Consider the following 25,489-nt stretch of genomic DNA (forward strand, 5'->3'; position numbering starts at 1 on the left):
TGAATTGAAAAGGCTGGTGTGTTTAATACTTGAATTTAAATGGTTGGTGTCATTTATTGTATCAACTGAACTAATTCCTGAATTGAATGTTGTCATTTATTATCTTCAATAGGTTGAATGGTTAAACACACATGTACATATGGTTGACACACATTTCCTATTATTGTGCAGGTATTATTGAGCAATTGGATGTGTTGCTCGGGTGACTATTTGATGGGATAGGTGTACTCCTGAATAGAATTCAATGGAATGTTTTGTAGTGCATTTTGACTTATTAGGTAATTCAGTGTTGGAGATACTTGGGACATTATGTTTTGTCAATCTGTGATGTTAAAGTTTGGTATTTGACACTTGTAAGCCCAATCAATATGTAACCGATTTTAGACTAAATTATATAATTTAATATAAACTATTTATGTACATCTTTTTGATAATTTATAAATATTTTTTGATAAATGTATAATGTATTATATGAAAACTCTCCCCTCAATGATTGAAGCGTAAAATCTTTAACACAAGTGATAACGCGGTCCATCAGATTAGGCGTTGCAAATTGGTCACCCTGGTGTAAGGCCCAAGGCCCGGCCAGGAATTATTCCATCTAAATAAACACCACTTCGGGCAAAAAAATAAAATCTTTGCCTTAAATTATGGCACTCCACCATACACTCAACCACGAACCGAACACGTGTGAGAGATTTTGTGGCTTCTGTTGTGAAGTATACACATGATGATGCCCACTGCTTAAGCGGAATAAGTAACCTTTACAGTCACAATGCTTCATTCTATTCCGCCTTTCCACTGCACAAAACACATATGCACTTCAGTCTTCCACCCCACAACCTCTACAGCCAAGATAATATCATCCAGATCAAAGCCTCTGAAACAGTACGGTAATTTCATAGGTGCCCGCATGGCATCTGACGTGGGCAATTCTGAGGATATCCTTGTGCAGTATGTGGTGATGAGAAGAGACCTAATTGAGAGCTGGCCAATGGGCAGCATCATCGCTCAGGGCTGTCATGCTGCTGTTGCTGCTGTTTGGATGCACAGGGAGGATCCTCATACCTCCAAGTACTGTGGGGACGATAATCTGGACAAAATGCACAAGGTAAACAAAATGCAGCAGCCTTGTTTAACTCTAAACTCTCTTTTATATATACACGCACTCAAAACTGCCTTAATGTGAAATTTATCAGCGTATTTGATATTTTCCCAGAGACATGCAAAATGCGCATCCATTATTGGGTTTTTGCCAAACGCATATTCATTATTGTGTGTAACCCAAAATTCCTGCAAGTTTTCATTCCTTATTGGGTGCTTTACCAGATGCCTGCAAAAAGCACAGACCTTAAATAGTGATTTTTCCAATCCTGCAAGTATTTTTGTTAGGCGTTTTCTTGGTTGACAGCGAAATACAGATAGCCCTATTAGGTTTTCAGGGCTCCCAACCCACGGTGAGAACATGGATGCATAATAAGCCCGGACTTACTTTTGAACCCCAGCTTTAGCAGGTCAAAATCAAAAATAGAATTTAGGTGTTTTCCTTTTATAGTTCAACCTATAACTTCTCCCACCTCATTCTCGCAGCGAGGTTGCCTCTGCTGACTTACACATGTGACTGAGGACAGTGAGCTGTTAGATGATAAGGAATTTACCTGCCGGTATTTGATAACTACGAGGAGCCAAATCTAAAGGGTAGTGCTGGACAAACTGTAGGTTGGGGATGACAGGGTCACAAATGTGAAAATTAGGCTTTAAGAATCAATCATATCGAGCAATGAAGCCACTCTGGTATTATTCTAACTTTATTCCACAAGCAAAATGCAAAGATGCCCTGAAACTGATAATTATAGCATAATAACGTATCCGCCCAGTTTTTTCTCTATTTTCTTAACGTCTATCACCTGTGTGGTTACAAGCAGTTACGGTCTAAGGTGTCGATACCAAATTGGAAAGCGTAAGGATTTTGTGTATGGATAGAAGTGTAATATTGCCATTGGCAAGAGCTTTGTGTGTCCTGTAACTAAGGTTTAATCGCATGACCATCATTGGGTATGTGACAGAGATGTAAGGATCTGAAGATGCATTTGATGGCAAAAACATGCTTATTTTAAGGTCCATCAGAATGCCAATAGTAATGGAAGGTGAAAGGGGAACAATCATGGAGGCGTTTAGTTGATCTTGTGCACGTCTTGATCTGCTCTTTAGTAAGTGAATGGATGTTGCAATGTTTTCTCATGGAATGGCGTCCATATGTAATTCCAAGTTGTCACACTTATAAAGCGGCAGAAATGATTTTCTGAGTCTGCCCCTAATTTAAGTACTTAAAATTTAAATTTGTTGGTCTTAGGTGTTTGTTAAACAAGAAAGAAATATAGAGAAACTGAATAGGAAACTGAAAATAAACATGCACGAGTAAACACAATGTATTTACGTGGTAAAACCTTGACAATGTGTCAAGGAAACCTCCATGGGGCAAGGGATTGGAAATCTATTAATCAAAGATGATTCTCCATGATACAAGCCTCTCGGGCCATCCCAATTAATATGGGCAATTTATTACATAACTCCTTCTCGTTATGAATCCTGTTATAAAACTAACTGACAGTAATTTACAAATTTTACCCATAATTACATTTTGTTGTCATATTTCAACAAACTCCACCTTGACAACAATTTTCCTAATCCCTTGCCCATGCCCATTCATCATCTCTTTTGCAAGCCAAGAGAAGCCAAACACCATTGCAGCTTCTCTACTGTAACTGGCTTCGTGAATATGTCTGCACAATTCTCCCATGTATGGACCTTCTTGAGAGCTACTTTTCCGCCATCGATCACATGTCTCAGAAAATGATACCTTACATCAATGTGCTTGGTCTTGCTGTGATAAGCTGGATTTGTAGCCAAATGAATAACACTCTGACTGTCACAAAATACATTCACTTTCTCCCGCGTCCTTCCAATCTCATCAAGTAGACCTTTCAACCAGATTGCTTCTTTACTGGCATCTGAAGCAACTATATACTCTGCTTCGGTGGTGGACAAAGCAACTGTTTCTTGAAGCTTTGACATCCAACTAATTGCTCCACCTGCAAGAGTAAAGACATAACCTGTAGTAGATCTCATTTTGTCCAAATCACCTGCATAATCAACATCCACATATCCGCAGATTGATCCTTCACTACCATTAAAGATGATGCAATGGTCACTTGTGCCTCTTAAATACCAAAGCACCCATTTCACTGCTCGCCAATGTTCTTCACCTGGATTTGCCATGAACCTGCTGACAACTCCAACTGCATGTGAAATGTCAGGTCTTGTAGATACCATCGCATACATTAAGTTGCCTACAACATTTGCATATGGTACATGAGACATATACTGCTTTTCTTCATCAGTTCTAGGACTCAAAACCAAAGAAAGCTTAAAATGGGAAGCTAATGGAACATTAATAGGTTTCACACTGTTCATACCGAACTTTTCAAGTACTCTTTCCACATACTTCTGCTGTGATAACCAAAGCTTTCCATTTTTTCTGTCTCTATGTATCTCCATGCCCAAGATATGTTTTGCTGCTCCAAGATCCTTCATATCAAACGTCCTAGAGAGCTGAGCCTTTAACCTGTTGATCTCTTCCATGCTTTTGCTTGCAATAAGCATATCGTCAACATACAAAACTAAGATAATGAATATGCCACTGAAACTCTTGAAGTATACACAATGATCATACTCACTTCTAATAAAGTTTTGGCTCACCATGAAGGAGTCAAACTTCTTGTACCATTGCCTGGGAGACTGCCTCAGGCCATACAATGATTTCCTGAGCTTGCAAACTAATCTTCTGCTGCGACCTTGTACAAAACCTTTTGGCTGTTCCATATATATCTCTTCATCCAAATCACCATGTAGAAAAGCTGTTTTAACATCTAACTGTTCTAACTCAAGGTCAAGTAATGCAGTTAGTGCCAACACAGTACGAATAGAAACAAGTTTTACGACTGGTGAAAAAATCTCATGGAAGTCAATACCTTCAACCTGAGAATACCCTTTTGCTACCAACCTCGCCTTATACCTTTCGATACTTCCATCAACTTTCCGTTTCAATTTGAAGACCCATTTGCATCCAACAACACTTCTCCCTTCAGGAAGTTCTACAAGATCCCAGGTATTGTTCTTGGCTAAGGAATCCATTTCTTCTTCCATAGCCTTTTTCCATTTTTCACTATCCGTATCATCCACTGCTTCCTGATAACAAGAAGGTTCCCCATCTTTAGTAATCAATGCAAAAGATGAAGCAGAATCTTCATACCTTTTGGGTGTTTTTCTTTCCCTTGTAGACCTTCTTAGAGTGACTGGTTGTTGAACTGGTTCTGAAACTTCAACAATTTCCTTTGCATCTTCTTCACCTTTTCCTCCAAAAGTCTCTCCTTCCTTTCGACTTTCTGAAAAAGGTCTAGCCTCCAACTGAATTTGCTGATTTGGCGATACCTGTTCCTGTTCAATTTTTTCAACATCTGATTTTAAAAGAGAAGATTCATCAAATGTTACATCTCTACTAATGACTATCTTCCGTGAAGTAGGATCCCACAACTTGTATCCTTTCACCGCATAGTCATACTCAACAAAGACATAATATTTCGATTTTGCATCTAATTTTGAACGTTGATTTTTAGGAATAAGAGAATAGGCATCACAACCAAAAATCCTTAAATGTGAATAATCACAAGATTGACCCGACCAAACTTCTTCAGGAATTTTACAATTAATTGCAACTGAAGGTGATCTGTTAACTAAATAACAAGCAGTGGATATTGCTTCTACCCACAAGTCCTTTTGCAGGTTAGCATTGCTGATCATGCTTCTGGCTCTTTCCATAAGAGTTCGATTCCATACGTTCAACAATGCCATTTTACTGAGGAGTATAAACAACAATTTTATGTCTAACAATTCCTTCATCCTTACAGAATTGTTCAAATTCGAGAGAAGTAAATTCACCACCATTGTCAGTTCTCAAACATTTAATTGATTTGCATGTTTTATTTTCCACCATTGCTTTAAATTGTTTAAAAACATTAAATACATCAGCTTTCCTTTTCAACATATAGACCCAAACGAAATGATAAAAATAGCTAGGATGCACTTCGACCGGTGAACGGTGACTGAGAGCGAATACGATGGCGGCAGAGAGGATTTTTGCAGGTGTTCCTCATGCATTTTGCCAGTCCAGCATCCAGGGAAACATCAAAGATCTCAGCCCCGGATCTGCAGGACTTCACAACATTTTTGCAATTGCTAATTTGGTCTCGGCTAGACAGCCCCTTGCGCATCCTTACCATGAATAAGAAATTTCTGCATTTGCATGGTCTATGTGTGGATTTGGGCTGATCCTCCCCTCCACGAAACCCAACATTATCTCCAGATCTGTCAAAGATCCAACATATTTAGCCATCCAAAAGACTGATCGGATAACACTCCGGCCAGATCCAGAGGTCTGTGCATGTCTTCGCGCTGCTTTACTCTGGATTACAACCCCAAATTGCAGGGAAGGGTATGTAAGGAAAGCACTATCAGGAGCCTGGAAAACACAAATTCATTTGCCATCCCTACCAGATGAAATACAAACAATCATATTCCAATCGAATCGAGGGTTTACAAATAAGGCCCTTCCTATGGAAAATCGCATGCTCAGCCCTCCAGGGAACATCAAGCTTGTTCCAACATTTATTTACAAAGATCTTGGCTCCTCTGTGGAGCTTTGGCACCTGCAGTGGACAGAACTGGAGTGTGACCCAAGGAAAAGCTTCCATGGCCCAGATCCGGCGAATCAAGGAATAGATAGGGTACCGCTCTGCCTAGATCTATCAGATCCAGAACTATTGGCAACAGATCGACCCCTTTCTCAGACAGATCCACTCACTATTGATCTGGATCTGATTCAAATCTTCATCAAAACACTGCAAGGAAGGAATATTTGCAAGCATATTTGGAAGGGGAGGCAGAATTTAGAATTAAAGTTCGAAATCTAGACTCACCTAGGCATATCAACATGCATGCAAAACTTGATTTACTCAGGACAAATTTTACAGGATAATTGCACACTACAGGATTATGGTATTGTCTCAGATTCGACCATCATCCTCAATCTGAGATTGTGAGGTGGATGCTCTGGAACCAACTCAAAGGGCACAAGCTCTTTTAAAGACACCAAAGGGAAGGATAAAGCCCAAACCAAACCAACATCACCTCCAAAACTACCTGGGCCCTATATCGTGGAACAAAAATCTCAGATTCCAACCTTAACAGTCTCACTGCCTGAGGTAAATGAGCTATATTCAGATTTCTATACCAAAGCAGTCATATGTAGATTTAATGGATTTTGGCCTAAATCAGACGCTCTACACCAATGGATATTTTCTACATGGACACCAAATTGTCAAATTCATTTATGCTCCAAGGGGTTTTTTATTGTCAGATTCAGCACAGTTAAAGATAAGGAATATGCCCTCAATGAGGGACCATGGTTCTGGGGCAATGCAGGACTCTTCATGATCCCTTGGTTCCCAGATTTTGATGCCACTACTATGGTGGTATCTAAAATACCTGTATGGGTCAGGTTACACAACCTTCCACTACACTTCTGGCATCATAAAGTATTAGAAGGAATAGGGAACTCCCTGGGTAAATTTCTCAAGATTGATGCTGATAGACTTACAAGAGGCATATTTACTTTCGCTAGAATATGCGTCAAAGTAGATCTTAGCCAAGGTTTACCGGATTGTATTATACTGATCCACAATAATATACAGTGGACTCAACCATTAGATTACGAAAATACGGCTTTTCGATGCCGTGGATGTCTACAAACAGGTCACCTTCACAGTGCCTGCCCACAAGCTAAAAAAGACCCCAAAAGAAATAAGAAACAATTCAAAAAGCCAAAAGGTTGGCAATGCATAGAGCCCCTGGAAGAAGAAGCAGATGAAGAAGAGACAACAGAAAATAATGCAGAAAAGGATGTACAAAACGTTCATAACAACTCACAAAAGGATGAGATAGATCACACCTCTGCCTGCATTATGAGGCCCAACAACCCTTCGCAGCAACATGAGACGCACACATTAGGAATGGAAGTAAGTGGCAGCAAACAAACTCATGGATCAGAGGGATCTGATTCTGACAAAGAATATCCAACAAATTCAAAAGAGAATCAAATGTCCATTGTAACATCCACTCCCAACATTGGTGGTTGGCGAAAAGTGGAAAAGAAGAAAGGTAGAAAAGAATAGGTCAGCTGTATTTTTTAGTTTTTTTATGGATTCTATGAAAATAGGATCAGATAATATGCATATGCTTTTCAACATCTACAACATGTAATTTTGCTCATTATGAATAAAATTACGAGTTTTCCATGGGAAAAAACATATAGATCCAAACTTTCCGGGAGAAATCATCAATAAACGTTAAGAAATATAAAGCACCTCCATAAGATACAATAGGAGATGGTCCCCACAGATCAGAATGAACATAGTCCAAAATTTCTTTACTATTATGACTTCTAGTTTTAAACCTCTGTTTACATTGTTTTCCATAGACACAATGTTTACAAAAATCCAACTTCAAGGATTTCAAATCAGGAAGCAATTTGTGGGTCATCAGTACGTGAAGACCTTTCTCGCTCATGTGACCCAATCGCTGATGCCATAGGCAAATACCTTCTTCTTCTTTCTTTGACACAGTCGTTGCCTCACTGACCCAAGTACTTCCTTTGAGTCTATAAAGATTTCCGACCTTTTCTGCCTTCATAACAACTAGGGCGCCTTTTGAGACTTTCAGCACTCCATTCTGACTTGTAAACTTATAACCATTTGAGTCCAACACTCCCAAAGAAATCAATTTATTCCTTAATTTAGGTACATGTCTAACATCAATTAATGTTCTAATTGTATTATCATACATTTTAATTTTGATATTTCCCATCCCAACAGTCTGACAGGATACATTATTACTCATAAACACAAAACTACCATTTACAGCTTCATATGAAGTAAACCAATTTCTGTGCGGACTCATGTGATGAGAAGCACCAGAGTCTAACAACCAATTTTCAACATTTTGAGAGACATTACATACAGGTAAAGTTTCATCTACCATACATAATTCTTCAGCAGATAAAACTTCATCAATCATACCTGAATCAACTTGATTTGCTTCCTTCTTTGGGTTTTCAGACTCTTTCTGTTTCCAACAGTATTTCTTGAGGTGTCCAATTTTATTGTAGTACTAGCATTTTGCCTTACACTTCTTGCCCTTTGATTTTGATTTGGAAGAACCCCTTGCTTTCTCCCCTCTTTCCTTTGACTGTTCTCTGGCTATCATGGCTTCTGGTGCAAATGTTTCAATACTAGATTTCCTCCGTACTTCTTCAGATAACAAAGCTCCCACAACTGATTCAAATTTCAAAGAATCAACAATGCTCAAACTGTTAATTTTAGGATAATAATGGTATGTTCTATGCTTAGAGCAATTTTGCTTCAATTTTCTTTATTAGCCCAATATCGTATCCTGTATAGCAATCACATCAACATGATAGTAAAATGCAGATAGAACATAAAAAATAACAGTAGAAGACAAGCCAAGACAAGAGGACACAAGATATGGCACTAGCGAAGGACAAACCCCAATGTGGGGAAACCCTTGATCAATTCTTCTTATAATTCTTCAAAAGTTCAGCAGAGAGAGAGTACAATTTACAATATTCACTTGCCCAAACTGATCATTCAAAACAACAGAAACAGAAAGCCCTAACCAGAAAGTCAACGTTGGTCAACAGGACTGAAATTGACCTCCAAAACAGCTTGGTCAACCTTGGTCAACTCGGCCTCCAATAGCAAGATAATGCAACGCAAAATAGTCCAAAAATAACCAGTCAAATTTGGTCAACAAAAGTCAATGTAGCAACTTGAATTAGGGCAGTCAACGCTCGTAAACGCAGGGGTCAAACTCCTCGTTTTTGTGACTAGAACAGCGGCCTGCCCCAACAGAAGTCTCCCTCATAAAACTGAAGTCAAACAGGGTCAACGGTGGTCAAAGTCAGCCTCCTGAAATTTTGGTCTCCTGAAATTCGGCCTCTTGAAATTTCGGTCAAATCTGGTCAACATAGCAACTAGAAAAGACAGTTTTCCTTTCACACGTGTGGAGAGAGAGAGGCCCAAAAATCCGTACCCAATCAAGATGAGAGAGAAAGATGAATTAGATGAGATGCCAAAATGAGGAGGAGGCACCTTGTATTTATATGCAACGTTTAAAGCTGGAGGAGGCTAATTTGGTGGCTGACCGACCTTGATAATTTGTCCATAATCAAAATAAATTCATAACTACATTTGTACATGTCAGAATGGGATGATCTTTAGATCAATCCTACACCTCTTGGAAAGAGGAATCCAGGAAAAATATTAGTTGCCTCATAAGAGCTGTCCAAAGTGATGTTTGGCCCTAGTTGCCAAATTTAACACTCCCTCTCAACTAGGGAGAACATCACTTGCTAAACTGTCTGACAATCTGTACCATCCCTGTCACTGCACTGCTCTGTTGAACCATGAAGAAAGAAGAAATGATCGAGAATGTATCATACCATTCTCCACTGACTTGAAGTCAGTCTCCAACAACAGAGAGTGTGTCATACCACTCTTAATTGACCTGTAGTCAGTTTCCATTCATCCCATATCAAAATCAACATCCTAGCATGGGGAGTATAGTAGACGATGCGTCCATCGGTAGTACTATGGTCCCTATCCTCATTTCCCTACTCATTGGCCAGATGAGAGGTACTTCCCATGAGTCTCGGATTGCATGGGTAGGATGTGCCGGCAGGAGAAGGTGAACCATTCATCTTGCTCATATGCCATAGGGGAGGGTGAACCACTCAGCCTATGCATATGCCACCATGGGGTATCACAGGGGAAGGTGAACCATTCACCCTATACACAACACACTGCTAGGGGAGGGTGAGTCACCCTATGGTTGCTCATCACTCCAAGAAGTACCCCAAGCCCCTTGGAGCTCCCAGAGCTCACTATCCATCTCATATAGGACCCTCATAAGAGGGTCTCTCCACGACTCCAAGTCGTTCACGGAAGGTTAAGAATTTGACCTTCCCGAGGGGCTTCATAAGAATATCGGCGACCTGCTCATCGGTCCCAATATGATGGAGCCTTATTGCTCCTCGCTATACCATATCCCGGATAAAGTGGTACCTGATATCAATATGCTTGGAGCGATCATGAAACACGGGATTCTCAGAAAGACGAATCCCACTCTGGTTGTCACAGAAGATCACGGTGGTATCCAACACATGTCCAAACAACTCACTAAAGAGCTTCCTCAACCAGACAGCTTCACAGGAGGCCAAACTAGCAACAATGTATTCAGCCTCAGCGGTGCTCAAAGCAACTGACTTCTGCTTCCTGCTCATCCATGATATCGAAGTAGAACCTAGAGAGAAGCAACATCCAGATGTGCTTTTGCGATCCACCACACTGCCAGCCCAGTCTGCATCAGAGTAACCATGGAGCCTCACATTCCCGACAGTGTATCTCAGTCCATAAGTGATTGTGCCCCGAAGATATCTCAAGAGATTCTTGGCAGCAATCCAATGTATATGATGAGGCTTGACCATAAACTGACTCAATGTGTTCACTGCAAAACATATGTTCGAACAGGAGTTCATCAAGAACATTAGGGCCCCTATGAGTTGACGATACTCAGAAGGATTTCCCAAATCAGGGCTGGCAACACTTCCGCATAACTTCTTGAAGTTAAGTTCCATTGGAGTAGTCACGGACTTGCAGTCCACCATCCAAAATCTTTCAAGTAGCTTCACAACATATTTTCCTTGAGAAAGGAAAATCTCACCTCCAACCCTAGGAAGTAATGCATCATTCCTAGGTCCTTCATGTCAAATTTGGAAGCCAACTCCCTCTTACATTGATGAATAAGAGAGTATGCACCTGTCAGAAAAAGGTCATCCACATAGAGTACCAAGATGAGAGGTCTATCATTCTCAACCTTAAAGTAAAGGTTTGGATCAGCTTCACTTCTTGTAAATCCCAACTTCATTAGATAGCTATCAATCCTCTCATACCAAGCCCGGGGTGCTTGCTTCAACCCATAGAGGGCTTTCTTCAATCTGCATACATGTGTTTGATGATCTTGAACTTCCTCCTTAAGTAAACCATGCAAGAAGGCAGTCTTGACATCCATCTGGTGTAGATTCCATCTTTGTGAGGCAACAAGGGCTATAATCGAACAGATGGTGGTGTAGCGAGCAATGGGTGCAAATATCTCATCATAATCTACACCTTCCTTTTGAGAGAAGCCTCGAGCAACAAATCTAGCCTTGAACTTCTCAGCTCTTCCATCAACACCATGCTTGATCTTGTAGATCCATTTCGAGGTGACAACAAATTTGTCCTGGGGTCTAGGGACCACATCCCAGACATCATTCTTCATAATTGACTCGTACTCTTCGTTCATAGCATCCTTCCATACTTGTTGCTTCACAACTTCTTCGAATGAGCAAGGTTCAAACTGAATAATGGTGCTCATAGTAGTTAAGTACCCTTGGTACCTATTAGGCTTCTTGCTTTCACGAAATGTCCCCCTTGGTTCAACACGTCTCTCGGCATCTTCGAGAGTTTCCCTCAATCATGAGGGTCTCCTTTTGGAGGAGGAGGGCTCATGAGGAGGAGGATCAATGGGATCCATCGGTTCTTTAACAATGAGCATCGACTCATCTTGTGAATCTCCCTGATTTATTGCATCTGCTTCTTTGTCCTTCCTTGGAATAGGAGGGTTGCTAATCTTTCTTAGGGCAGCATCCTCATCGAAGGTGACACCATGACTCACCTCTACTTCCTTTTGACCAGGCACATAGATTCTATATGCCTTAGAAGTTTCACTATAGCCCACAAAAGTTCCTTTCTTCCAAGATGCCTCCAATTTACTTCTCTTTTCTTTCAGCACATGAAAGTATACGGGACTACCAAAAATTCTAAAATGAGAAACATCAGGTTTCTTACCGGTGAAAACTTCTTCGGGAGTTTTGGAGTCCAATGCTTGATGAGGGCATCGATTTTGAACGTACACAACAATGTTGGCAGCTTCTCCCATAGGAACTTTGGAAGTCCTTGATCATGAAGCATGGTACAAATGGCTTCTATAATGGAACGATTCTTCCTTTCAGCAACACCATTTTGCTCAAGAGTATATGTAGTAGTAGTCTCCCTCTTAATGCTAGCTTCCCTGTAATAGTCATTAAATTCATTTGACTCATACTCGGTTCCATTATTGGTCCTCAATATCTTGATCTTCTTCCCTGTTTGATTTTCCACCGAGGCTTTGAAGGCACGGAACCATGAGAATATTTCGTCCTTCTTCTTCAAGAAATATATCCAAGTTTTGCGAGAGAAGTCATCCACAAAGACAACATAATATAAATATCCTCCTAATGATGTCACAGGCAACATACCAGATAGATCAGAATGAACCAATTGCAAAATGTCTGTGGTCTTCCTATCACTTGAGGGGAATGGTCCCCTTGTATGTTTTCCCTCGACACATCGCTGACATACACCTTCATGCTCTGTTTTGAATTCGGGCATACCTATAACCATGTTCCTTGTATCGGGTAGAGCCTTATATTGAAGATGAGCAAACCTCCGGTGCCATAGTTCGGATTGAAGAGATGTGTCGCAAGACATGGCTCCCAATGGACTTCCTCCAACTTGATATAAACTGTCAACCCTGAATCCAAGAGTAAATGCTTCTTTGAAATTTCTTTTCCACACACGTACCTTTCCATCAATGAATGCCACCTTGAATTCTTTGTCTTCCATTGCTGAGATAGACACTAGATTCTTCTTTAGATCAGGTACATATAGTACTTCTTGAAGATGAACGGTGTTACCTTGATTCAATTGAAGGGTAACATTCCCAACTCCCTTCACGGGATAGGTGGCATTGTCTCCAAGGATAATTTCCAAATTTGTATCCTTCTCTATCAAATTTGAAAGAGCTTCCTTGTACCCTATGAAGTGCCTTGAGGCACCACTATCAATCAACCAATTTCCCAAAGAATCCGGAGGAGAGGTAGTAGAGAGGGCAAATATAAGATAAAATTCCTTTTGCTTAGAATTTACAACATTAGACTCATCATACCTGGAGTTTGTTGTTCTTTAGAAACTCGATCATTTCCAAGTTGAGTAGCAGAAGCATTCCTTTTCCCTTTGTTGTTGAACTTGCCATTCCTTTGATTGTTGTTGTTGCCTCTGGAATGATTGTGATCATCTTCATGAGATCTGTCCCTTCTATTTGGACACTCCCTGACATAGTGACCAAACTTGTTGCAAATGAAGCATCTTCCCTTCCTTCCATTTTTTAATCCCGGTCTTCCTTGACTTTTCTTCTTTGAACCTGCATTGTTCTTCCTCTTGGCATGAGCGGAGAATGCGGTAGGATTATTCCTATTCGAAGGCATCCCTAATTCCATCATCCTTGTTTCTTCTTGAGAACATCTAGTCAACAATTCTTCAAAACATGGAATTCTGTCGTTATTGAGAATAGTAGTGTTGAACACATGCCATTCGGGAGGAAGACCTCCAAGGGCAATGAGAGTGAGCTCCCTATCAACAATAGCTTCACCAATCGAAAGAAGATCATTTTTGATCTCGGTAATCCTCATGAAGTAGGATTGAATATCCTCACCTTTTCCCTTCTTTATATCCTTTAGCTTGTTCTTGAGGAAAATAATTTGATTTGCATTGCTAGATTTGAACATGCCAACCAACCTGTCATATATCTCCTTTGATGTATTCAAATCGGAGATGTAAGCAACTAAGTGCTTATGAATAGAATCCCTGATGATCTTCTTGGCTTTGACTTCACCCTTCTTGTACTTTGTCTTAGCAGCAGCCGGTGCATTTGAAGGAGGTTCCGAAATCTTTCCCTGCACATAATCCATGACATCTTGCTCTTCTAAAGTCAAATCAAGAGACATCTTCCATGCATGATAATTAGACTTATCATGAAGCTTATCATCAGACTTGAAGTAGGATGTGGAGGCCATTGAGACTTGTTCTTGATCAGTGATTGCTCTTCACTCTTGCTTGGGCTTTGTCTTCATCTCAACTCCGATACCATTATAACTTTAGGATAACAATGGTATGTTCTATGCTTAGAGCATTTTTACTTCAATTTTCTTTATTAGCCCAATATCATATCCAGTATAGCAATCACATCAACATGATAGTAAAATGCAAATAGAACATAAACAATAACAGTAGAAGACAAGCCAACACAAGAGGACACAAGATATGGCACCAACCAAGGACAAACCCCAATGTGGGGAAACCCTTGATCAATTCTTCTTATAATTCTTCAAAAGTTCAGCACAGAGAGAGTACAATTTACAATATTCACTTGCTCAAATTGATCAATCAAAACAACAGAAACTGAAAGCCCTAACTATAAAGTCAACGCTGGTCAACAGGGCTGAAATTGACCTCCAAAACGGCTTGGTCAACCTTGGTCAACTCTGCCTCCAACAGCAAGTTAATGCAGCCCAAAACAGTCCAAAAATAACCAGTCAAATCTGGTGAACAAAAGTCAACGTAGCAACTTGAAGTAGGGCAGTCAACGCTGGTCAACGCAGAGGTCAAATTGCCTCAGTTTTTGTGCCCAGAACAATGGCCTACCCCAACAGAAGTTTCCCTCACAAAACCGAAGTCAAACATGGTCAACGCTGGTCAAAGTCAGCCTCTTGAATTTTGGTCAAATCTGGTCAACGCAGCAGCTAAAAAAGACAGTCTTGTTTTTGCACGTGTGGAGAGAGAGAGGCCCAGAAATCTGTACCCAATCAAGATGAGAGAGAGAAAGATGAATGAGATGAGATGCCAAAATGAGGAGGAGGCACCTTGTATACATGCAACGTTGAAGGCTAGAGGAGGCTAATTTGATGGCTGGTTGACCTTGATAATTTGTCCAAAATCAAAATAAATTCATAACTTCATTTGTACATGTTACAATGGGATGATCTTTAGGTCAATCCTACACCTCTCGGAAAGAGGAATCCAAGAAAAATATTAGCTGCCTCATAAGAGCTATCCAAAGTGATGTTTGGCCCTAGTTGCCAAATTTAACTGATTGAAGTTACAAAGTGGTCCCATGACTCGAGCAAAGAACACAACAAGGTTATAGCTTTGTCTTCTTCTTGAATTTTAACTTCTATATATGATAATTGGCAAATAAGTGTATTAAAAACATTTAAATGTTCTGCAACTTTTGTACCCTCCTTCATCCGAAGACTGTACAATTGTCTTTTCAAATAAATTCTGTTGGTTAACAATTTTGTCATATACAATTTTTCCAGTTTTTCCCATAAACCTGCAGTTGTACTCTCTTCAACGATGTTGAAGTGAATTTCATCCGCCAGGGATAATATGATGTTACTGAGAGCTCGGGCATCCAAGTTCTCCCAGTCCGCATCTGTCATGCTAGCAAGTTGTTTTTCCACCCCGTTTAATGCTTTGTACAACCCTTGTTGCACAAGCAAATCCCTAACTTTCAGTTTCCATAAAGCAAAGTTGTTATTGCCGGTGAACGTCACCACCTCGAACTTTGCATTCGTCATTTTAACCATTTCTCTCCTACAAATCCTTCTTCCTAGGGTTTCTGTTTTTCAACTAGGGTTTCTTTTAATAAAAAATATTATGGTTTCCCTTCTTCCAGCTAGGGTTTTCAAATTTCTTTTTGATTTTCCCTCTTCTAGCTAGGGTTTTAAAAAACAAGAGTTTCCATTCTCTTTAAAAGCTTCACCCTTCTTTATTTAAAAAAAAACAAAATTTCTTTCAATCCTTATGCAGCTTCTTCATTACAATTTGTCTCTCCTTTAAAAAAAATAATTCAAACCCTACTCTTCTTCCATCAATTTAATAGTTTTCTGAAAAAATTTTCGCTGGTTTTTGAGCCCAAAAATTTTTGGAAAAATTTGCTTTCAAAAAAAAATTATTTTTGCTGTGAAAAACACAAAAAATTACCCTGATCCTTTCTCTTTAATAGTGGCTCTCCTTCTAACTTTCTGAACTCACAGGATCAGTTGAAATGAATTTCAACTGGCTGTAGAAGCGACTCTCACAGTCGAGTGGCTCTCCTCCTGACTTTCTGAACTCACAGGATCAGTTGAATTGAATTTCAACTGGCTGTAGAAGAGACTCTCACAGTGACAGTCGAGTGGCTCTCCTTGGACTTCAATAAAAAAATGATGGTTCTGCTTCAGAAAAGAAAACCGACAACCGGTCTTTGGTCAGGCACGGCAATCCCTTGCTCCTTTGCGGCACTCTGCCGTTTTCTAGACAGGCGACAGTCCCCTTGCTCCTCTGCCGCTGCCGTTTTCCAGACAGGCTCAAAAACAAATTTCTATTTTTAGCGGTGGTTGCTCCTTGACGTCAACAACATTTCTCTCTGCGCGGCTCTGATGCACGGCTTTTTATTTGATGGTGGAGGGGCTTTTTACTTGACGGCGACAACTCTTCAGCAATCGACAGATGTGTTTGACTGGACTCAAACTCCAGAGTGCGATTCTGAAAAAAAAGAAACAAATTTACTTTGCTACCTGCACGGCTCCGATGGCAGGTTTCTCTCACCAATTTGCTCTGATACCATTTGTTGGTCTCAAGAGTTTGTTAAACAAGAAAGAAATATAGAGAAACTGAATAGGAAACTGAAAATAAACATGCACAAGTAAACACAATGTATTTACGTGGTAAAACCTTGACAATGTGTCAAGGGATTGGAAATCTATTAATCAAAGATGATTCTCCATGATAGAAGCCTCTCGGGCCATCCCAATTAGTATGGGCAATTCGTTACATAACTCCTTCTCGTTATGAATCCCGTTACAAAACTAATTGACAGTAATTTACAAATTTTACCCATAATTACATTTTGTTGTCATATTTCAACAAAATAAGCTGGGCAGGTTACGGAGAACTTTCTTGTATAACTGTGCTTGTAGCATTAGATGGAACCAGAGTATTGGTGATTTATATTCCAATGTTGTTGAGTTCACAGCAATAGTATAAACACGGAAGGTAGCCGAATGAGTTGATTGGGCTTGGGCCTAGACTCTGTTGTAGGCTTGTAGCATGCTTTGATTGCTGTGTGGTTGATTGAATGTTGTGTTTATGTAGCTATTCTGATCAGACATACAAATATGGAATCAAGAAATGGCAAAATGAATGAAAAGTTTTGTTTTGGACCTTGGTAATATCTATGAAATGGTTATCTTAACAATTTCAGTTTAGATTGTAAGCTCACTTGGAAGTTCCATGTTGGATCACCTTTCCAGTATTAAATATTTGAAAATTTGGATTTTTGTTTTAAGACATTCTTTATAACATGAAGGCCTGTATCAAATTTTGTCAACTTGCAATCTGGTAGCTTCATACACTGGAATTTCAGGACCGATGAATTGATTCCATAGCATAAAATCGATAAGAAGCATCCCTACAGGCCCTTCAATGGGAGACATCAATCAGTATGGAGATTAAATAAACCATGCTAATCATGGTGATGATAAGTATGCTATGATTTGCATAAAAATTACTTATTCCATAATCATCAAGGCTGCTTTATTTTTGAAATCCCAATGCAATTCCCCATGAATCATATGGATGAGCACGCTGTGATGATTCAATAATCTATATTGTAATCACCATAGGCTTACATTCAAACTTTTACAGCCCACCAAGTAAAGAAAAAAATATGAATTTTGTAAATATTCCCATCTTGATTTACATCATATTGGACTAATCATCATCCTTACCTTTACAAATTTACATGTAATAATCTTTCAAAATATATAATTCAGGTCTTCTTTTAGTTGTATTTCTAAAGCTTAGTACAACATTGACAACGGACTAGTTTGTGGCCAGGCATATTTTGGATATAATTTGACTTTAATATAGCTTGAAGTAACCTGCTATAATGATCGATTATTGAGTGGTCAATCAACCAGTAATTTTTGTTGGGTCCACATTTGCTTGTAGGCCATATGGTAATTTATACTTTGGAATATTGGACTAAGGTCTGTCCTACACGATATTCTTTTGCATCATCCTGTTTTTTGAAAAGATGCTTCCTTTGACTATTAATATAACAATATCTACTTTTCTTTTTACAAAAAAGAGGTGGTTCACAAAAACTTGAAATTGGGCTGGGTAGTTACCAAAACGTCCATAAGTCCAACATACCGTTATAAGTCCTTGACCCACCTTATTACAAATGAGATAGCCCAAGGCTTCTTCAGCCAACACATAGAGGGCAAGGTCAAAGGGTTAATCTTGTTTGATGGATTGTAATAACCTAAATTCCTTTTAATTGCACATGTTGATGGACATGCATGCAGAGGCCTAAAAAAAAGAAGCAATGTTCCACCAAGTTTTTGGGACGGGGGCATTTGTGTGTGTATGTATATATATATATAATAAACATGATTCAAATTCAAATTCAATAAAGAAATACATTGATTCATACATCATAGATGATTCAATGAAATATAAATAGTAAAATATTGTATACATTGATTTAAATTTATCATTCATTATTCTAGAATTTGATTAAGCCCCAAGGGTTAGCTCAATTGGTCGAGTTCCCTTCGTTAAAGCATCTTTGCTATTGAGACGTCACCGGTTCAATTGACTCGACACTCTTGGGTCAAGCTCCGTGGTTGAGCCAACAGGAAGTGATCCTTTTGGGTAGATTTGCCTGATATAATTATTCCGTGGACGTAGCGGTCACCGATCTCTGGGGACCGTGAACCACAGAAAAAGAAGATCGGCCACTGATCTCTGGGAACCGTGAACCACAAAAAAAGAAGAAGAAACGAATGTGATTAGTACTAAGCAAAATAGTAGATATTAAAGTATGAAGATTGGAATAGCCAATTGAAATTACCCAAACTCAAAAAAAGTGACAGAGTCAAAGGCTTGGTCTAAGTTTATTAGTATCTAGAGTCAAAACTCAAAACTAAAAATGAACAATCGGCAATGAACCAATGTTATCAAAATTGGATTGGTTATCGAATTAGTCAATCCCAAAACTGGGAATTGGAAAAAAAGACTAGACCAAAAAAACAATAAACCAAAACATGCATAAATATTCAAATTTTGAAAAAATAAGTAAATATTCATGTGCATCCATATGAATCTAAACTGTTATACAAAAATATGCAAAGCTTTACTATTATATATAGCAAGGATGCATATAACCAAAATAACACCGAGTACGATCCATATTCTGATTAGTACTAAGCAAAATAGTAGATATTAAAGTCTGAAGATTGGAATAGTAAATTGAAATTACTCAAACTAAAAAATAGTAAAAAATGATAGAGTCAAAGACCTGGTCTAAGTTTATTAGTATCTAGAGTCAAGGCTCAAAACTAAAAATGAAAAATGGGCAATGAACCAATGTTATCAGAATTGGATTGGTTATTGAATCAGTTAACCCCAAAACTGGGAACTGGAAAAAAAAACTAGACCAGAAAACCAATCGACCAAAACATACATAAATATTCAAAGTTTGAAAAGAATAAGTAAATATTCATGTTCATCCATATGAATCCCATTATACAAAAATATGCAAAGTTTTTTTATATATATAGCAAGGGTGCATGTAACCAAAATAACACAGAGTGCAATCCATATTTGAACAAAAAAATACATCAACAAAGAGGCTCTAGATGGCCTCTATAGCCCGGAAAATTTCATGCTACAACAAATACCTACATATCATCAAAATAATTGCATATATTAGGATCCTCATCATCAATATCACCCTCTATGCATTAAAATAAGATAGGAAAAGCTTAACATATGAAGTCGAGATTTTGTTTGAGAGATAGGTACAAATTTACAAGGGTCATGATAGAGGACAATAATCAATGGCACCAACATCGAGGTACAAAGATGGCTTGGTGCTCTTGATTAAATGCTAGTTCTATAGCCTTATACATGATAGAATCCAATGGAAATGTTGCAATCCCCCAAATCCTGAAATCACGGAAATGTTAAGTCTACTAGATTTTGAGTGGGGTTTATGTTCTACTTTTTCCATATGAAATCCAATGAGGTAAGAACCACTCTCAAACATCCCGAGTCAATTAATGGTAATGTTAAAAATTTAAGTAAAATGATGAAAATGAAAAATAAAGGACAATGCCACTTTTACTTTAAGAATTTAACGTTGCCATCAATTACATAGCATTAGTAGGGCCCTAGGGTTGAAGATTAGGCTTCCCCACTTATAAATCAATGTTTTTAAACAAAATTCAGGGGGGACGCCCACAAGCATCCCTTTTGGCGAAATGCGTCCCCCACATCGAGGACATGTTTCCTCTTGTGTCTCCTCGAGTTTCCCCAAAAGGGGGATGTGGGGAAACCTTTCCCCAGGCGTTCCCCTATCCTTGGTGCGTGGGAAATGTGGGGAAACATTTCCTCAGGGATCCCCCTGTCCCAGGTGCGTGGGAAACGTGGGGTGTGTGCACCCTACCTTGGGAGATGCGTCCCTATGGAACATTGAAAAAAAGGCTTCAATCACTCTGACAGACGAGGTGGATCCCAAATATTTCGACATAGCAAAAATGAAAGGTTGAATTGTACTTACACTATCTTATATTCTTTTACTAGATTGTTACCACGTTGCTTGGAACTCCATTGCTCAAGGGATCTTATTCCCAAGTAGAGTAGGATCCAAAGTTACATATTGAGGGAGAAGTTGACCATGTAGGTTTGAGGCCCATTCCTAGATTGACTTGGCACAATGTTAAAACTAGAACAAATGTTTGATAATTTTGTATATGTGATAGAAAGGGTAGTTATCTCGTGACACTCCCAAATATTTTAGGCATCGACAAAGAAGAAGACCACCAAACTGCAAGGACCAAGTAAAGAAAACCTTTTTAGGCTGAATAGAGTATTGCCAAATTAAATGAAGTTGAAACAATGAAGCTCTACATTTGCTCAGTTTATGATGATATGCCACATTCTTCTGCCATTTGCACTAGTCAGAAACTTCTCACCATTCGACATTCCTCCTGAATGAAGGTGGGTCACCACTCAGTAACTACTTTAACCATTCTGTTTTACTTAATGTTTTGGGCATTCTAACATGGATTAAGGGGTGATCTGGATGATTGATTGATCTTGACTGTAAACTTGTTCTCTCACCTTATCGGGGAGTCTTTGACCCTAGTGTAGTGGGACCTCCTTTGAGGCCATAATGAAAGAAAAAGAAAATTTAAAATGCAAAAGATGGTTGGCACATTAGTTAGCATGTGGGCAAAATCCTAGCATGAGCTCCATCCCCTCATTAGCCATCACTCGGTTCCTCAGTACTTGATGTTTCATCGCATTATAAGGAACCCTTGCATGCCCCAACCCCGATGAGCGAGAAGTTGACTTATCGTTAAGGGATAAATCAATGCCATACCATAAAAACAAGCTTAGACACCTGAGCCATGTTCCTCATTTAAAGCATTATCAAAAATAAGTAAAAGGCACACCAAAGGGGTGGAAATGCAGGTCGAGGAGAGGGGTAACTCATGCCTCCAAGAGTGTTATCTCCACACTTCTGTACACTCAGGATGATTGTTAAATTTGGACAACTAGGTCCAAACTCCATGTTCTGATGCTCAGATTAAGAGGCTAATATTTTTGTTGGATTCCTCTTTCTGAGAGGTGTAAAATCCATATAAAAATAGTCTTAATCCGATGAGCAGAACTTATATTGTGAATTTATTATTCTTAATAAATTATATGTGCAAGGTCAACCAGTTTTGTAATGTAGGCTCACATGCCCAACAGATGTGTCACACACCCTCATTGATGGATATATATACAGGAAAAGTTGGAGAGAATTTCATCACAACTCAACTCACATCTTCCTCTCTCATCTTAGAGAGTACGCTACCTGGAGGACGAATTTCAGCCACACGTGGGAAGGACGAAGAGGACAGACCGTACGGATTTTCTGCTGCTAGGGTTTCGCAGAAAGTTTGACCAGCGTTGACTTTGGTCAACGCTTGGTCCAATCAAGCTGAAAATTGGTGGAAAGTTCGATTTTTGAAGGCCGTACTATCTGGCACAAAAATCGAGGTCAAAGGGTTGACCGTTTTGCTGCTGCGTTGACTTTTAGCTTGCTGCCCCTGCATTGACTTTTCAGGACAGCGTTGACTTTTGTAGAATTGACTTGGGTTGACTCATCTACTAGTTGGAGGGATCTTGTGACACATCTGGGCTGGCTGACCAAAGGAGACTTTGCTGGTTGAAGCATCCTGTTGACCGCCGAAACGAACACACACATTTTTCCTGTTTCTGATTTGTCTTCTGTAAGATCTGCTTATATGTTCTATCTGCATTTTGCTTAACTACTTGTATGATTGCTGTGAGAAAAGTGAAATTGCTCTTAGCATAGAACATCTACAAAACTTAACATGGTATCAGAGCTGAGGTGAAGACAAACTCTATCTATAGCAATCATCATCGATGTCAATGGATGCCTTTGTGTCGCTGTACATAAAGGATTATATACGCTATCAATGATATACACGTTGTAACGGAAAGATATACAGCGCAGCTGTAGAGGATATGTTTAGGCAGTAAAGGAAGCCGCAGTCATAAGGACATGAGGCTGCAGTCATGAAGAGTCAAGTATCCGCAGGCTTAAGAGCTCTGGCCAAAGTGCGAAGAGGAGTATTTCTGTGTCTTTTGTTTATGATCTGATTGGCCGAGTAAGGAAGGAGGCTAGCCGAGCTTGTAAAGAGGAGTTCTGGGCATAAAGACAAGGGTTATTCTCTATGCACAGGCCGCTGAGTGATTTTGAGTTTTACAATGGGACAAAAGTCTGTTTTGAGAGGGCCGAGAGGCCCAACAAGGAGCAGGAAGAAGGCCGCAGTACCCTTGACCATCAACGCAGTAATTAAAGAAGTTTGAAGGCTGTATAGTAGGGCTGTTGTAGCAGCCACAGAAAGCCCTAACCAGGGCCGAAATTTCAGGGTCTGTGCATTGGTCGAAATGTATTTGTGGACAGAAATATGACGTCTATCACAGGTATGTGCTTGTCTTTTGTAATGATGAATTTGCCAGATATTATGGTCCAGATTAGACAGTTTGCAATTCTGGTATAATGGGCTGTAAGAAGATGCTTGGTAAAGCTCCAAGTATAGTCCCTTGAGAGGGACAACAAGGGCTGTTACAAGGCAGATGCTTTGGAGTCTTAAAAATGGATATATGGAAGAGCTTAAGGGTAGTCAAGTGGGCTTATTATCAGACCCCATCTTCTGTAGTGAAACATGACAATATGACATAGTTTTCTGACAGTGATCTTCTGCACTTATTGTAGTATCACTTACTCTCATGACAGTTATGCCTAGCAGTGATATTTCAATTTTCACAAGTCCTCCATCTACAAGATGTACTCTATGTACCCAAATTGAAGAAGAACCTTGTGTCTGTATCTGCCATGGAAGACAAAGGATTCAATGTAACTTTCTCTGATGGAAAGGTACTCATGTGGAAGAAGAGCTTCAAGGAAGCTATCTCAATTGGTTTTAGAGTTGGTACACTCTACCAGGTTGGAGGGAGTCCGTTGGGAGCTATGACTTGTGATACTATCCGTCAAACCAAACTATGGCACCGAAGATTTGGACACCCTCATTACAAGGCTCTTCCCGAAGCAAGGAAGGTGGTGACAGGGATGCCTGATTTTGGAAATAATCATGAAGGTGTATGTAAGGGCTGTGCTGAAGGAAAACTTTCAAGGGGACCTTTCCCCTCAATTGTCACAAAGACATCTGAGATATTGCAACTGGTCCATTCTGATCTTTCCGGTATGTTGCCTGTAACATCCCTAGGGGGATGTTCTTACTATATGACATTTACTAATGTCTTCTCTCGCAAAACCTGGATATACTTCTTGAAGAAGAAGGATGAGGCTTTCATGTGGTTCCGTACCTTCAAAGCCTTGGTGGAAAATATGACCGGAAAGAAGATCAAGATTTTGAGGACTGACAATGGCACTGAATATGAGTCAAATGAGTTCAAAGACTTTTGCAGAGAAGCTGGCATTAAGAGGGAGACTACCACTGCATATACTCCTGAGCAGAATGGTGTTGCTGAACGCAAGAATAGGACTATTGTGGAAGCTGCCCGTGCCATGCTATGTGACCAGGGTCTTCCAAAGTTTCTGTGGGGAGAAGCTGCAAATACTGCTGTGTACATTCAAAACCGATGCCCTCATTCCGCTTTGGACTCCAAAACTCCCGAAGAGTTTTTCTCTGGTAAGAAACCTGATGTCTCACATTTTAGAATTTTTGGATGTCCTGTCTATTTTCATGTGCCGAAAGAAAAGAGAAGTAAGCTGGATGCTACTGGAAAGAAAGGAATGTTTGTGGGCTACAGTGAGACTTCTAAGGCATATAGAGTCTATGTACCTGGTCAAAGGGAAGTAGAGATAAGCCATGATGTCACTTTTGACGAAGATGCTTCCCTGAAGAAAGTAGTAGATCTTCCTAGATCTGAAGAAAATCATGAAGAAAGACCTGGAAATCTGGAAGAACCCCAGGATGAGACTATGCCTGATGTTGAAGGGCCTATGGACCCTATTGATCCTTCCCCTTCTCTAGGAAAGAGGCCATCATGGCTCAGGGACACCCTCGAAGATGCTAAGGGTCATGCTGCCCCAAGGGGGACATTCCGAGAAAGCAAGAAGCCGTGTAGATACCAAGGGTATCTAGCTGCCATGAGTTCTATTATACAATCTGAACCTGGATTTTTTTGAGGAAGCCATCAAGCATCAAGTCTGGAAGGATGCTATGCATGAAGAATATGAGGCTATTATGAAGAATGATGTCTGGGATGTGGTCCCGAGACCGAAGGACAAATCTGTTGTCACCTCTAAATGGCTCTACAAGATTAAACATGGACCTGATGGGAGTGCTGAAAAGTTTAAGGCAAGATTTGTTGCCTGTGGCTTCTCTCAAAAGGAAGGAATTGACTATGACGATATATTTGCACCTGTGGCACGATATACCACCATCCGATCCATCATAGCCCTTGCTGCTACGCAAGGATGGAGTCTTCATCAGATGGATGTCAAGACCGCTTTTCTGCATGGTGCAATAAAGGAAGAGGTGTATGTAGAACAACCTTTGGGATTTGAAGTTCAAGATCGAGACACTTATGTCTGCAGGTTGAAGAAAGCCCTCTATGGGTTAAAGCAAGCACCCAGAGCTTGGTATGAGAGGATGGATAGTTACTTGATGAAGCTGGGCTTCACTCGAAGCAATGCTGATCCAAACCTTTACTTTAAGGTTGTGGAAGGAAAGCCTCTCATTCTAGTGGTGTATGTGGACGACCTCTTCCTGACAGGTGAT

General features: G+C 39.8%; 1 protein-coding gene across 1 annotated transcript in view; it reads left to right on the forward strand.

Moving 5' to 3' along the window:
• Window positions 1-679: 679 nt before the first annotated feature.
• Window positions 680-25,489, forward strand: part of LOC149146179 (Peptidyl-tRNA hydrolase II (PTH2) family protein) — a 35,521-nt gene continuing 10,711 nt past the window's right edge. The window contains exon 1 of the mRNA XM_089453131.1: window positions 680-1,111. Coding sequence (XP_089309257.1) covers window positions 776-1,111 — 336 coding nt within the window. The 5' untranslated portion in view covers window positions 680-775. The remainder of the gene's footprint in view (window positions 1,112-25,489) is intronic.

This window comes from Pinus tabuliformis, chromosome X (assembly GCF_031772625.1).
Source record: "Pinus tabuliformis cultivar Carrire ecotype Pingquan chromosome X, CPIR1, whole genome shotgun sequence".
Taxonomy (NCBI): Eukaryota; Viridiplantae; Streptophyta; class Pinopsida; order Pinales; family Pinaceae; genus Pinus; species Pinus tabuliformis.